Source organism: Vidua chalybeata, chromosome 5 (genome assembly GCF_026979565.1).
Source record: "Vidua chalybeata isolate OUT-0048 chromosome 5, bVidCha1 merged haplotype, whole genome shotgun sequence".
Taxonomy (NCBI): domain Eukaryota; kingdom Metazoa; phylum Chordata; class Aves; order Passeriformes; family Viduidae; genus Vidua; species Vidua chalybeata.
Window position 1 is genome coordinate 25,613,344 of NC_071534.1, and position 15,852 is coordinate 25,629,195.

Sequence of the window (15,852 nt, forward strand, 5' to 3'; positions counted from 1 at the left end):
TAGTTACCCCATTTGCTGAGAAGCAATTATGCTCTAAATATTCCTTCCTGAGTAAACTAATATAAACACACAGCATGGACTAAAGCCTTGATTCTGTTAACAGTTATATGACACTCAGGAATTTTCAGTTATCTTAATTAGGCAGTAGAATGTGTATGTGCAATACCTGCACAATGCCTGTACTTTAATTTCAAAATTATGCATATTTTAAAAATGTAAATTCTCACATACACTTGAATACTACATCACTCTGGCTCAAAAATCCAAGGATAAGAATCTTCAGACAAGAACACTTAGAAAATCTTTACACTGACTGTTCCTCAAATGCCAACACACAAGTTTCAGAGCTCTTTACAAAGCTGAAACTCACCAGTGGTACATTTCTATCAATGATGGTCCGGAAGATCTCCATCCACTGAGTCATAGTCTGGTTATTCACCAACTGAAGGGGCAATGCATACTGCAATAAGGGAAAAAACACAGGTATGAAATACTATTTTTCTCTGTAAAGGGCAGATCTTTCTGCAGCAGTTACATTCTAAGGAAGATGAGGTTTTAAGTAAAATTAAAACCAATTAGGTTACATATCAAGACTACTCTAATTGCATCTCTTGGTACAATTTGAAGAGGAATTTCCAAGCAGACATAATTTGAGGAAAGTTCCTTGGTCTAAGAACTTGCCAACTGTCTTTGTTTTTCTTCTTCACAACAGCCCAGGTACTTTGTAGGATTACAGCAGTATCAGTATTACAGGGGTTTGGCAAACTATTTGGCAAACAACAGCATTTTAGCAAGCCAAATGTACTCACTACTGACACAACGAGAGGACACAAGCTTAAGCTGTGCCAAGGGAAATATAGGTTGGATGTCAGGAAGAAGTTTTTTACGGCAAGAGTGATAAAGTTCTGGAATGGCCTGACCAGGGAGGTGGTGGAGTCACCATCCCTGGACGTGTTTAAAAACGACTGGATGTGGCACTTGGTGCCATGGTTTAGTTGAGGTGTTAGGGCTGGGTTGGATTCGATAATCTTGAAGGTCAACCTAGTGATTCTGTGATTCTTCAACTTAGTGATTCTGTGATTCACTGCTACTACCTAGCTACTATCCAGTAAACCTCATTTCTCTACAAAATCCAAAGAAAAGATATTCAGCAAGTTACTGAAAAGAAAAATAGGATCTTGGTATTTTTTAAATTCTCCATCCATTTAATAAGAAACTATTTTAGCTTTTTAACACTCAGTAAGAATTTTCAGGCTATTCCTTATGAAGGATCTGGTCTGGTTTCTGATTGTAAGTACTCCTTCACAAAACTCATCTCAGTAAAAGCCAAACTCATCTCTCTAAAGTGCATGTGCCTCAATACTTAGCATCTGCCAGATTTTCAGCAGGTAATGAGAAATGCCTCCTAGTGAAGTGCAACATTTGACAATTACACTACAATATTAATTACTGACACTTTCAGAGGCCAACCACACCGTCCAGATACCCACGCAGTTTGTATCAAGCTACGTGCAACTTTATAAAAATAGGAACACATCTCTAGTGAGCTTACAGATAAAATGTGCAGAAGCCCCCTATATTCATTAAAAATTTAATCTGTACAACGATGTGACCAGCTTTAAAGTAAAAAAACTATAAATATCCTATTTCTATAACAGCTGTTTATTGCATATGACTTTTCCCATCCAAAAGGGAATTCTTATTCAATCACAGCTCTGAATGTACTGAAAGGGGTCATAGTGCCCAGCAAAATAAAAGTTTGGTTTTACTCTAAACAGATGCCAACCTGAACAAGAGCATAGAAGATTTTTAAGATTTGTTTCTGAAGTAGTACAGAGTAATGGGAGTTATCAGGCAGAAGCTGGATCATCTGCTGCTGAATCCGAGGCAAAAATATTTGCATGGCTGCTATGAGGGGATCTCGCTCCTCTGCCTTTTTGTACCTGCAATGAAAACAAAAATGTTGGTCCAGGACCTACACACTGGTGATTCTAATGTCTATTCCCCACCAACAATTTCATTTCTGTGCCCTAAAAAAAAACAAAAAAAAAGAATATCCAGCACTCAATCACTCTCCCCTTCTCTAACCCCCATCTAAACCCTTTGTGCAAATTCACTAAAAATACCTATAAATAAAAAAATGGAAAACAACTAACGTTGCCTTACACAAAGGCAGTTACTGAGAGGAAGAACTACTGATCTTTACTACTGAATTGTCACCTCACAGAAGCAGATTGAATTTCTCTGCTGTTCATACCAATGCTAAACCCAAGTTGGGTGCTGAACAAATGGGAGTGAACAGCCATTGAAAGGGAAAGACAATTCCTTGCTTTGGAAAAGATTCTCTTTCTCCATTTACATACCTTTTGTGTGGTTAATACATACGTTTCTAATAATAGGCAATTAAAAAAATAGCAAGAGCGATAAGCCCCACCACACTGCTCCTAATTTATGCTTTGTGGATTTAGACAACCAGGAGGATGCTACAGACAACAATATGCAATAGCAGTATATGACAATGACAGCACTGTATTCATGACATAAAAGCAGAAAATAATTTGTATTCATACATCTAAAATTTGGGGTATCTCCAAACAATGAAAGTTATAATCCTAAGGAATTTTTTTACAGTCAGATAAAAAGTACAAAACCTCAAGAAAAAAGTCTCAGTAAATTCACACAGATTATTGCTGGCAGTTCTGCTTTCAATTCACTAATGATACAAAGATGATGAATATTTTTCATTTATTTGCAGGAAAGGAAGCATATGATAATTATTAATTCCCATTTTCTATCTGAAATCCCTTGTAGAACTGCCAGTGCTCTTAAGAATGTCAATTTCTATAATCAACTTAGACAAAGTACCAATTATTCATCTACTGATGGACATCAACTTACTCATAAGTCTTCACCAACTGATAGAGGCACAGGAGGCTCCCAAGCCAGCTCCCACTGTTTGGAGACTGCAGGTAGTATCCTATCTTGTCTACCACAGCTGTCCAATGGCCAGGGAAGTCATGTTTAATGATAGCACGGAGGCACATTGTCAGCTGGGCTCTAGTGCAGAGGAGAAAAAAATGTAAGTGAATAAGATCATGGCATAGTGTTTAAATTAAAGGATAAATCCCAAATCTTGGTTCACTGGCTACAGTACCTATATTATGTCATAAGCATCGAACATATTTTGACAGCACTGAAAGAGTTTTGGGAAGTAGCAGAGGAAAAGAAAAAATCCAACAGGATTTAACTTAAAGGAATAAACTACTATCAGAATATTTTAGCTGCTTTTCTCCCTCCCTCCTCCCTCTTCACATGTATCAAGCAGTATTTTAGAAGAATTAATTGCTCATGGAACTAGCTAGTTTTGTGCTTTGACAACAAATGTTTTTACTTGCTTATCAAGCTGAAAGCAGCCACAAAAGCACAAATGTGTATGTTTCCATTAAAGAATAATGGCCTGTGTTATGATCCAAGCCACAGGTTCCTCAAAAAATTGCAATTTTCCTGGGATCTTCTAGAACAGCACTTTCTCAACCTCCAAAGCATATGGCAGAGCCAAGTAGTTAAAGAACACCTTACTGTTTCTCTCCTGACACCCACTTTTAGATGCCACTCACAATGGTGAAGCAAGGCAGAACTGTTGATTGACTAAACTGAGGTGTGACTAAAAGACTGAGCAGCACTGAACTAGAGCCTGTGGAGAAATACTTTTAGTTCTGCTAAGCAATGAAAAAACAAAGCCTGCAGAAAATATCAGCTCCCATCCTATCAGCCTCACTTTAATTAAAGGGGTGAAAAATGCTAACTGTAGTATGTCTGTGATTCTTAACTATTCTTCCAGCAAAAGCAGAACCAAAATTCTTCATTCTTTTAACACCTGAAACCAAGAACCCTAATACACAGTTAAATACTGGGGTTACATATAAAAATTTATAAATAATTAAGAAAAGGGCTACTAGTAAAAAGGAATCTTGGACAGTATTTCCCTGAATGGTTAATCCCATATTGCAGACAGTCTTGTATATACTATCTGCCTCGAATCAGCCAAGTAGACAGGCTGATACTACAGTAAGTGTTACAAGACACTTTGAACAACACCCTGAGAGGATAAACCACATCAGAGGGCTTGCTGCCAGGTTACTACTTTTCTGAAAAACACACATGAATAAGTGTAAAGAGATTATTATTACTTTGACAAAGAGAGTACTTGCCTCATCTCCCAAAACACTGAGATTTTCACAGTAACAACATCAGACCAGTGGGTCTGAAAACCTGAGCAACAGAAACATCTCTGTGCAATGTAAGGTACCTCACTAAGTCAGGAGAACGAATGATTCCTTCTACAATGTTATCCCGAATCTGCTGCCGATCGTTTTCATGAATATTAAACGGAAAAACCGCTTCTCCAGGAGGTGGCTCACGGTCCGGCCAGTACTGTGTCACCATGTTCTTTAGGTAAATGGCAGCTAAGGACAGACAGTGGGGAAAGAATAGTTTAATTCTACACATTGCCCAGTGCTCAACACGCAGAATGGCTAGAAGTAGAACAAAGGCTTGAAAAGGCAACTGAAAACCACCGCCTGAATTTTTAACAATTCAGGCACTGAGCACAGCTGAATCATAAAAATATTTTTCTTATGATTCCACACAAGATCAGGCTCAAGCACCTGATTAGAACAGGCCAGGATAGTATTTCCATCAGCATCTATCAAGGTACATTTTTACTACAGCAGTCTTCCATATGAAAATAATATCCCATCATTCTAAACAAGCCAACAAAAATCTACTTATGTGTGTTTTCACTCATTCCTAAAACAACAACTCAAGCTCAGTAAGTGATGTTTTGGAAGGCTTGTGTAAACAAATCACTGCACAAACAGATGGGACTGAATGACAAACTCTACTTGGGGAAATGCCCAGTATGAAACTGGCACGTGGCCTACCTTCTATTCAGGCAGAAATGTTTGTTGTGAATTTCCTAAGCTTTATTTCACTATTAGGATTTCCCATAATACCTTCAAATTGTTCCCTTCTGTCTCATGTGAAGAAAACAAGAAAAATAAAGCTAATCTTCAACAGAAAATAAAGCAGCATTTATGCATCAGTACTAAAATGCCTGAAGGCATTCTTTAGGATACATAAGAAATATGGTATAAAGCATTAAAGGAATGTTCTTAATAAACTCTTATGCCTGGACACTGTTTTGGTTGATTACTAGCTAGGGTTTTAAAGTAGAAGTAAGATATCCTTGGGTACAATCATTTCTTTTGGTGATAAGAAATTGTAAAGCATGGAAACGTGTAGTCTGTAAAGTATTTTATAGGAGCAAGAGGAAAAACAGCTCTTTGTCTATGACAAGCCAGACTAGTCAGACAAGAAACAGGTCCTGAAAGACCAGCCCAAAATTTTAATCTATTTTGTCCATAGATCTTGTTGTTATACAAATTTTTGGCTTTTAAAAAATTCCCAGGGAAATCTGTTGGCTTGCAAATATGACTTAAATGTGCTCTTCCATTTTACACTCCTATTCTGTAAAAAAAAATTACATTCTACATAGTTGATTTTTTTCCCTGAATGGTACTGGAATGAGAGATTAATTTATAAAAATGACCTTATGGAGTTTAGATTAAGCCTCAAACTTTACTACAGAATGGACTAACAACACCATTCAAAGTTGGATTATCTTTGAAAAAGTAAAGGCCAGCATGACAAACAGAATATGTCAGCACGCTCCAAAGCACTCAGGGGATTAATGGGATCTGTACCAAAAAAAAAAAAAAAAACAAAAAAACAAACAAACAAACAAAAACCACAAACATATTACACAGGAGTAGTTAAAATGGATTATGAGAATTTAGAATCTGATCTTCCACAAATGCATGCACCAAAGTTAACTGCACCACTATACCTGAACTCACACGCACAGCTGAGCAATCCCTCCAGACATGCTCAGACTGTAACTGTGCAACTTATCAGTGATGTGGCCTTCCTTCATATCTACTTATTTAAGTCACCAAGATACTGGCTACCCTTGATCTATGAATTAAAGAGTGATTTCCATTTTTCAGAAATTTTCACTTTTCCAGGGAAAAGAGATTCAAATAGAGAAACGTGTACTCAAATGTGATACCCTTTTCTATTTTTAAATTCACACTTGTCTTGGCACCATTACTTCTGCACCACCAGGAGAAATAATACCTAAGGGTTTTGAGAACTCATGTTTTTTTCCTGTCAGTATCACAGCAATCCAGTAGGGATCACTATACACACAGGGAAAGCCAAAGTAGGACTCTATCCTCTACCCATAATTTTAGCTGACCCTGATGATGGAAAGAAACAGCAGAGATAGATCCTTATTATTTCCTCCTTCAGAACAAACCTGAACTGACTTACATTGCAGCAGTTCAAGAGTCTGTTCAAGTAACAGACTGAAAGAAAACGGAACAAGGGGTTTTAACTCACCTGCCTGACGCACTGGAAATTCAACTTGATCGGATACTATGATTTGCAGCAGACTTGGAGCAAAGTTGATGATCTTATAGGACTGAAATACATAGACAACACAGTAAGTCATTATGTTTAAAGAAGATTGAACTAGTAATGCTGAATGAGGAATACAAACTAAGGATTTTGCACTGCTTTTGCATCCTCCTCATGATGTATGAAAGTTTTCAGGATTTGAATTTACCCAGATCTGCAGAAATCCAAATAATTACTTGTAAAAGCAAAGCATGTAACTGCACATGGACAGAATAAGCAATGTGAAAAGGGTCTCAATTAAAGATTAGTGATAATAAATATTTAAATAATTCTAAGAATATATAGCGAAAAGCACTAGATATCTGTCTTTGAATTATTCAACTTAGCCCCAGAAGTCAAACGGACATTGACAAGCTTCACCAGTACAGGCCATTTATTAGCAAAATAGTTTGTGGTAGAACAGCAATAGCAAACAGATTTTTAAAAATCATTTAGAATTGTTTTCAAGTATAAACAGCATCTGCATTAGCCATATACAATTATCTTTTAGCAAACTAAATGTATAGTGCATCTCAATAAAATCTGGGGAAACAGTGGGACAAGCATTTTCAATTAAAATCAAGTGTAGGCAGATAACATTTCAAAACCTACAGCCTTCATGGGAACTTTTCAAATGCTACATCAGCCATGCAGCTGAAGAATTTCAAAGAGAAAACAATGCTCAGTGAACTTCTGAGCAAAGCACACCAGATTTAAAAGATGTGACAATCTGATAGCATTATCCTGCTGCCATCCACCAGGGCTCCTCCAGTGAGGAATCGCTGACTTAGCATGCTGCAGTTACTACTAAGCCTTGGCAGATCAGTAGTGGTAGGTCAGATCTTTCATCCCTTGGATCCATGTGTTTTATGTTCAAAGAGAGAGGTTTCTTGGGGCTAGATGGAGGAAGCTTTCTGTATTTCACCTTTTATAGTATTTCTTCCCACTAGATTATGCCTGGCAGTTCTGTGGTTGTTCCCAGAGTTGTGCTTAAAGCACAAGTATAGAACACCCTCCCATAAACTCTGCCTCATTCAAAAGCTGTGAAATAAAAGATACTTTCTGCCCTTCATGTCCCCAGTTCTTTGATCTACCATATCCATAACAAGGTAAAATTACACTGCTTTCATGATGTCTAAGTGTCCCAGCTGCATCGCGACACTATCATTCAATAATTTCACCAAATCACTTAACTTTCTGGCCCTTATTTTATTCACTATAATGACAGTGTAATTCTAACTCAGAGACTCATTTGATGTTTATAGAGTAATCTTAGATCTGAGATAAAAGCTGTAGTGGCAAATCAAAAGCATACTGTCCTGCAATTTCCTTCTCTATAAACTTTAATTATCCCTAAGAAATGTTCCAAATAAAGTAAAAGCTGTAACATCCAGCACAGGAACTCCATTTATCTACAGACATGCTGAACTTGTTGAAGTATACTGGATTCCAAAGATCACCTTTTAATCCAGTATCCCGGAGTACAAAGCTTGCCCTTCAGTCACTACTAGACAACACTGGTGGGTTCTGACAGGGCCACAGTCGACTGCAGCATTCTCCAGCACTCAACACCCAAGCTGCACAGAGATAAGGAAAGCACGAAAAATCGCAGCAGCACAGAAGACTAAAACCATGCATGAACTCTAACCATCCTTTTTGTTCTCAACAGTGCCTGTACAGTGTTCCCAGACCAAATCTACAAGCTTTTACTACTATAAACACACCAATAAAAATGCAGCTTTGAGGGTTGTTTTGTTGGTAGTGGTTTCCTGCTGCAATCCTACCAGTACCACATTTAGGCTGCACACAGTGCTAACAATATTAATTCCCTTTGCCTGTCCTAACAGCTTTTACTGAATCTACTTTAAGATCACTGCTACTTCAGGAAGTTTTATGAGTACTACTTGTGCTGGTGGACAACTGCTCTCCCTGAAGTTTTGCCAGGATCTACACAAATACGGTTATTTGCCTCCGTGCCAGATCCACTCAGCAAGCACCCGGTGTGACAAAAGTCCTGTTCCGCAGACAGAAGGCTCAGTGTCCCCCGAGGGGGTCTCATCCCCACCGGCACAGCGCTAAGTGCATGTCTTTACACTTCACACACCACCACCCCTACAGAGATCGCCAGGCCCATTAAATCCTTCTGTTCCCCTCTATTGTCGTGCCTGTAATTTACATTTTGACATAGCTCTGTTTACTACTCGTTATCAGAAACAAGAAGACTGTAGGGATCAACAGAGACTGTGAGCCCACGTTAGAAATGAGACACACGATTCTGTTGTATTTGTGAAGCTCAAATTACATCCTGCTCATTTGTGCAGCAACAATCCCGGGTCAGGAAAACTACATGCTGTTTGCAGTTTTTAGAACAGAGGACTTTTTAAAAAGCTGCATGCAGCAACATTTTTCCTATACCAGCACATTCTCGTCCGTTTAGTTGTCATGCAAATTGTGATCTTGGGATGCGTCCCTTCCCTGCGTTGCTCCGGACATCAGCAAACAAAGCTGGACCTATCACAGGAGCAGGTGCAGAGCAATTGTCAGGTGTATACTGGGACACGGAAATGGACACGGAAGAGACCTTGGAGCTGGATGAGTTCAACAAGACAGTTCTTTATATCACTGCAGCTGCACCTTAACAAAAGGAGAGCAGGAATATTGTCAGTGCCACAGAAGGAACACAAAACTATCTGCAGATTTTGAAGAGCCATGCCCAGGAGCCGCAGGGAGGCACCAGATGGCTGAAATAGACCTTCAGCATAACTCCCACAACACAGCACCGTGCTTTGCGCACTTGGTGAATAATTACACTGCCTTGAACCCACATTGCCGGGATCTGGTAAAACTTTTTGTGAAAATGCTGATCCACTGGAGCACGTTTATTTTTAAAGAGAAAGTGAAAGTTTTTGAAAAACAAACGTTCACTGAGTACTTACAAAGAGCAATTATTTTAAAGCTGTGTAAAACACATACAGGCTGTTCTTGTATGAATTCCAGATCAGAGCATTTATCTTAAAAGAGAATCTCACTTAATTTCCACTGAGATTAAGAGGATAGAATACAGCAGTGTGCAAGGCTAGCAGCTACACTAGGAGAGGCATACAGCATTGGAAAGGCATAATTGGATATATGTACAGCAGTGGAGAAGAGATGCATACGACCCATGCATGTTGTTCCGTATGTGTCCACTGTCTCAGGATCTGTGCACTGCAGCTGCAGTTTTTTGCACTCTGTCCCTTCACCTTTGGCCTGATCTATCCTTCACTGCATCACCATCACAGCTCCAGGCTTCAAAAGATCAGAGAACACATCTTTTTCTGCCTATCTCCTCTTCCATTTGATTAGGTACAGAACATATGACACACAAGTGAACCTCAGATGGGCCACTGAACAATGTCAAGATGCAGACCATCACTTGTAAAGGGGCAAAATACAAGGAGAGCTAAATAGCAAAAAACACATGAAAATCTCCCCAAATGGATCCAACTGAAGCAAATACTTTTCACATCTAATGTTCATATTTGGCTCCCAGGTTCTCACGCATCATACACTACTAAACTCATTTCATGAAGCATTATCCTTGTGTCTTGCTTGCTGTCACATTTAAAGACTACAACTGCTCCAGAACCACAAGAGTCAGTAACCTTCCCTCTGTACTGATGGCAACTCCAGTGCCTGAGTGCAGAATGGCACTGAAAGGTGCCTTGTCCCCTGCAAAACATCAGGACACTCTAGGACAACGGATATGGGAAATCTGGAAGCCTTCCTTCACGTTCTGCAAGCCCAGATCATCCTTCTCCACCAGTAGTAAACATCATTTTTATACCTCTGAATACAAGTATGGCACATAAAAATCGCTGAAAAAACAAGGCACTGCATCTTAGTTTGCAAAAACAAACACACAGAAGAAATTTGTACCTTGAACCTACGAGCGAATAACTTTTCACAAAGATAATTTCAAGGCATAAATACATCTGATCCAAATGCTCAGATACCTGGTTTACCAAGTCTTATTTTCTGTTTCTCTGTACTGAAAATATATACTTAGAAATTCCACTGGCAAACTTAGGAGTATTTCTGCAGTTGTTAATAGCATTTTCACTCTTTTTTTTTTTTTTTTACACAGTCAGTCACATACAGTTGTTAAAACAAACCAGAACTTCAAAAGATCCTTTTATTGTCCCTGCCTATATGCAAAGATACTATGTAGGGAGGGGAAAACACGCTGTTTGCATACAGAGTGAAAATAAGCTTGTGTAAGAACCCACCTGAATTTCTTACCTGTATGGGTTCTGCTGCCAAATTCATCCAGTATCAAAGAAACTTCACTTTCCACATAATTTTTAATTATCTAAGTCAACTTCCTCATCAAATTGGTCTCAGATTTCTCCCTCTTGGTATCATGAAACGCTCACTGGCACTTACAGAGTGGCCTTAAGATCCCTGCCTACTGTAACAGCCAGCTCAACAAAGACATGGAAAGATATGGAAGGAAGCCAAACTTTATTCTGGATTCTTCTGCTTTTGGGTAATCTTTTCACACTTCTTCCAGCACTGCTACTCAGTTGCTGTCAAAGCCAAATTATGTAACTCCTACTCAATATTTAAAAAGCCCAACTGTATTTCTGCAATCGAGTTCTTGTTTTCTCCTTTGCTACAGGCCAAAGGAATGTGTTACAGCATGTTGGGTCACTGAAGATTAATGTATAAAAACTGTATGGAAATCCTATCTGAACTGGAATTAGAATAACTCTGTACATTCAGTAAAGTATATTTCACAGTACTCCAAGAATTGGCACATGAAAGCAGTATATAACCATAATATAAATAAATAAATGAACTCAGCAAAAGTCCTTGAAGTCCAGGAGACAGATGTAACAGGAGTAATAGCCTGGAACAGATACTGACAAATGATGCACAGAAACTGAATATATTTCTTGGTACGGTAGCTAACTGTTCTACTAAGTACAGTGTGAGTGATAAATATCATCACCAAGTGCACGCTAATTACATTACAAAGCTGAACTAAAAAAAGGCAGGGCAAGGGTGCAAAAGAAAAAGAGGGGGATGGAAAGACGTGTACACTTGGAAACCCAAGAGGCTAAAAGGGAAATGACAGCAATTACATGACATAGACACTGACCTGGCAGGAACTGCTCTAATTTAGCAAGAATCAGATTTCAAATAAATCCCACACTTACAGTTGTGTTCAGATCACACAGAGAAGTGAAGTTTGTTAATGATTTTGAAGTAGCACCAACCAAGGAGAAAGAACAGAAAAATCCTGCTAAGAACTGAATGATCTATAGAACTGCACCAACAAAAATGGAGTGGGGTAAAAGGCCAAAGTACATGGTCAGGTACCCAAGGATGACAGAACTACTCCTAAAAACTTGAGGTTTCTGAGTGAAGAACAACAGAATAAAAGGATCAAGGGACTTTGGTAGATTGAGTGATAAGAAACATGTAGATGTTGTACATAAAGAAGATAGTTGTAGATTTAGTATTTAATGAGGTATTAGCAGCTTTGAGCACAAGACTTTCTGGAACACTGCAAACACAAATGACCAGACTCCACAAGAAGGATTATTTCAAAGGGAAACTGGTGCAGAGAAGAGCTGTGCTCCTATTACTAGATTTCAAAAATTCAGTTTTGTGATATGGCAAAGGAAATATAGCTTGCTGAGGCTAGAAAAACAGTCCTCTAGGGGATCAGCCTTTGACAAATCCGTCAGAGAGGGTACCAAGAAACCTGAAGTAAGATTGGCACAAATGGATATAAATGCACCATAAACCAATTTTGGCTGAAAACCAACACTTGTTTCTAGCTGCAAGAGGAAGAAAATTCACAAGCAGCCTTCTAATAGATATAAAAAGGACAGAAAAAAAAAAGGAATCATGATTCCATTTCTGAATGCAGTTAGGCGATAATCCAGAAGGCAGACAGCAAATTCACCGGTGTATCTTTATGCAGGTGCAGGAACATACAGAGGAGAAAGAAGCATTTTCAAACATGTTGGGACTTCTTACAGGTGGAAGAGCTTTCATTCATGTACCCTCTATTTCCCTGTGCTCTACACTGTAAGCAAACTGTGGAGTCAGGACTATTAGGATATCGTTCTAAAGGACTCTGTACTTGTACAGCACTGAGGTGCCTACAGACAGGAACTGTCTTGGTGCACTAGTAGGATCTGCAGTGTCTGGGAAACTCATGGCACTACCTGGATTCACAGCTGAATGCCAGTGTACACTGCAGATGATCTAACACAGGTAAGTTTTACCTCAACACCCCTGAACCTGTCTCAAGAGCAGCATCCCTGCAGCTATGACACAGAACAAAGGTAACTCCTGTTCCGTTCAGCCAAGGGCTCCATCACCACTTCGGGTACTTACCAACAGAGAATTTTCTGTTTGGTTGGTGGATTGGTCCCTTTGCTAGAACAAGATAAATGCTAGAACAGCACCTGGATTCCAGCACTTGCAGGAACACAGGGACATTTCAACACTACCATCAGCTACACGGGAGGGGAGTCTGACACCTTGCTTTGAAGCCTTGCGTCAAAAGCACTAAAAAGCTTCAAGATGTCTAAGTCCCACACTGAGCAACATTGCTCAGGAGTACTTTTGTTCCTCTCCTCCCAAGAGTCATGTCAAACCCAGCACTACCTCAGCACATTATGTCAGATACATCACGCTTCACCTGGTAACAGGAAGCCTACACAAAAATAGGTATGCCTATTCCAGGATTCTATATCCTGTATTCCAGGATTCATTCTTCATAATAGTTAGAAAAAAGAAAAATCATCAAGTATTTTAAAAGAAAAATTCTTCATCTCAACCTGTTCTCTGTAGGTCTGCTTGCACTCTTGAATCTAAAACCTGTGTCTTTCACGAGAATTGCGCTATCCATCACTTAAACTTACAACATTTTACAGCTCTCAGTCTTAAAATGCTTTCAAGACTGTTCCTGAGTTTCCCAGTACTCACTGGTGATGTCAGTGTTAGGAGCAGGACCCAGGAACCGAGCAGCTGCCTCTTTGTTCTGAGCAGAACACTGTAGTAGCAGTAGTTTGTATTGTTGTTTTGACTGCTGTGCAACAGGCTGCTGACAAATATTTGTCATTTCCCTCTCAGCCCTTAGCAGTAGGTGATAAAAACAGATGCTGATGGATTTTTAAAGCAACTATGCCAAAAAGAGATAAAAAGCCTTGCATCCTTATCTAAATATTCACAGGAGCATTTTCAATGTCCAGCATTTAATCCACTGATTTACTAAAGGAATTTACCAACTGCTAAAGCAAGGATTAGCTATATCTAATTCAGAAGGAGTTTTAAGTTGCCTAAATATAAAACTAAGCCGGAGGAGCAATCCTGAATAGCATAATTCCTGACAACCAATTCTCATTGACTATTTTGTTAACACAACAACACAACCAAATAATCCCAAGTCCTCAAAGAGAATGGATCACATATTCCATCAAAGCATAGAAATTAAAGTTTCATTAATGCTGTGCAAGGGAACTTTCTCTTTTCTCGAACGTTCAAAGGTTGGGGTCACAGATTCATTCCGTGCATATTGCCGCTACTCTAGGAGAAGGTTTTTCCCCCAGAGGGTGGCTGGGCACTGGAACAGGCTCCCCGGGGAAGTGGTCACAGCACCAAGCCTGACAGAGCTCAAGAAGCGTTTGGACAACACTCTCGGGCACGTGGTGGGTATTCTTGGGGATCGTGTTGGGCAGCAGGGCCAGGACTTGGACTCGATGATCCTGATGGGTCCCTTCCAACTCTGCATATTCTATAATTCTATGATTAACTGTAGGATGCCACGACATATACTGCCCATGAAACCTAAGGCGCCTTCCTCCAACTTTCACTCGCCGTGCTGCTGAGCGGGACAGAACGCGCCCCCCGAGCGTCACTGCCGCCCGTCCCGTGAGCGCCAGGGCGCGACCCGCGCAGGGCCACATCAATGTCATCCCTCCCAACATCGAGCGGCAGCGCCCCGGCCACGCCGAGCACCGGGCTGCAGCACTCGGGAGCGCCTGCCCTGGAGTCGCTGCACCGCGGTCACCGCCGAGCGACGGCAGCGACCCGCCCGGCCCCGGCCCCGGCTGCGGGCGGGCGGTCCCGGCGCCGAGCAGCGATCGCCCCCCGCCCCTGCCGGCGGGGCCGGACGCCCCCGTGCCGCGCGTGGGGCGGGCCGCCCGCGGGTCCCCCCTCACCTGGTTGAGCTCGTTCTCGGCGGCGACGCGCAGCTTGGGGTCTATGGTGCCCTTCAGCGCCTGGATGATCCTGTTGGGATCCATGTTGGGCTTCACCCGCCGGCAGGCAGCGCTTTCCCGGGGCAGCAGGACGCGGAGGAGCCGCCGCTAGCGCCGCCGCCCCCCCGTGCCACCAGCGCGGGCCCGCGTCCCCCACCCCCCCCGGCCCCTCTCCACAGCCATTCACCGGTTTGCGACAGCTGGATATCGGGAAGCGGGCACTGCTTTACGGCCGCGGCGCCGCCTTCTGGCTTCGGGACGGGGTCGACGAGAGGTGGCCGCCATCTTGTACGGACAGGAGTCAGCCGGGAGGGCTCGCAGGGGGTGGGGCTTGGGGGCCGTGACTCCATGGGGGAGCCCATGTCGCTGTACGGAACGGCGGGGGCGGTTCCCGCCGCGCCCTGCACGGGTTGTTTTTAAATTAGGATGTAAAAATCCCATTTTCCTATCTTAATAGTTTACTCTGTTTTTCTAGGTAGCTTTTCAGCTTTCATGTCAGGCTTGGGTGTTCTGTATTTGCTATCCCGCGAGTCGTTCGCACAAGAATTAAGAGGGAGAACACGGGGACTGGACGAGGTGATGAGGTCAGGTCCATGGAGGAGAACTGACACTGGTCACGCTTATCCAGGTGCCTCAGGGATGTGCCCCGCACAAGAACGACTGACAACATACAGGAAGACAGAAATTTGCTGCAAGGATTTTACTAAAACGCACAGTTGGGTCACACGTCATAATTCCTACTCTGCTTCTGAGCACGTTTCTGTGTGATACTTGTCCTCATCATTATGTAGATTAGTAGAACCTGAAAAGGGTTTGCTCGTCTTAATGCTGTTTGTGTGTGAGAGGGGGTAGGAGATGCTTACCCCTCAGGTTGTCAGGAATGTACAAACACCACCTCTAACACTTCAAAACTCAAAACACCTGCCCCACCCAGATTCTCCACCCCTTGCCTATTATTTCCCCCCTTAAATCCCAGAACATGCTAGTGAACCAAATGAAGATTTAAGCATCTGTGCAGTAAGAAAGATGTCTGTCAAATGCATAATTCTCAGGTAAATAGACCAGAAAAACC

The 15,852-nt window shown here is 41.3% G+C and overlaps 1 protein-coding gene across 2 annotated transcripts in view; it reads right to left on the reverse strand.

Moving 5' to 3' along the window:
* Positions 1 to 14,841, reverse strand: part of IPO8 (importin 8) — a 47,259-nt gene extending 32,418 nt beyond the window's left edge. For both annotated transcript variants that reach the window (XM_053943770.1, XM_053943772.1), the window contains exons 1-6: positions 14,742 to 14,841; positions 6,463 to 6,544; positions 4,310 to 4,466; positions 2,899 to 3,057; positions 1,787 to 1,943; positions 371 to 460 (exon numbers count right to left, since the gene is read on the reverse strand). In XM_053943770.1, coding sequence (XP_053799745.1) covers positions 371 to 460; positions 1,787 to 1,943; positions 2,899 to 3,057; positions 4,310 to 4,466; positions 6,463 to 6,544; positions 14,742 to 14,825 — 729 coding nt within the window. In that variant the 5' untranslated portion in view covers positions 14,826 to 14,841. The remainder of the gene's footprint in view (positions 1 to 370; positions 461 to 1,786; positions 1,944 to 2,898; positions 3,058 to 4,309; positions 4,467 to 6,462; positions 6,545 to 14,741) is intronic.
* Positions 14,842 to 15,852: the final 1,011 nt, after the last annotated feature.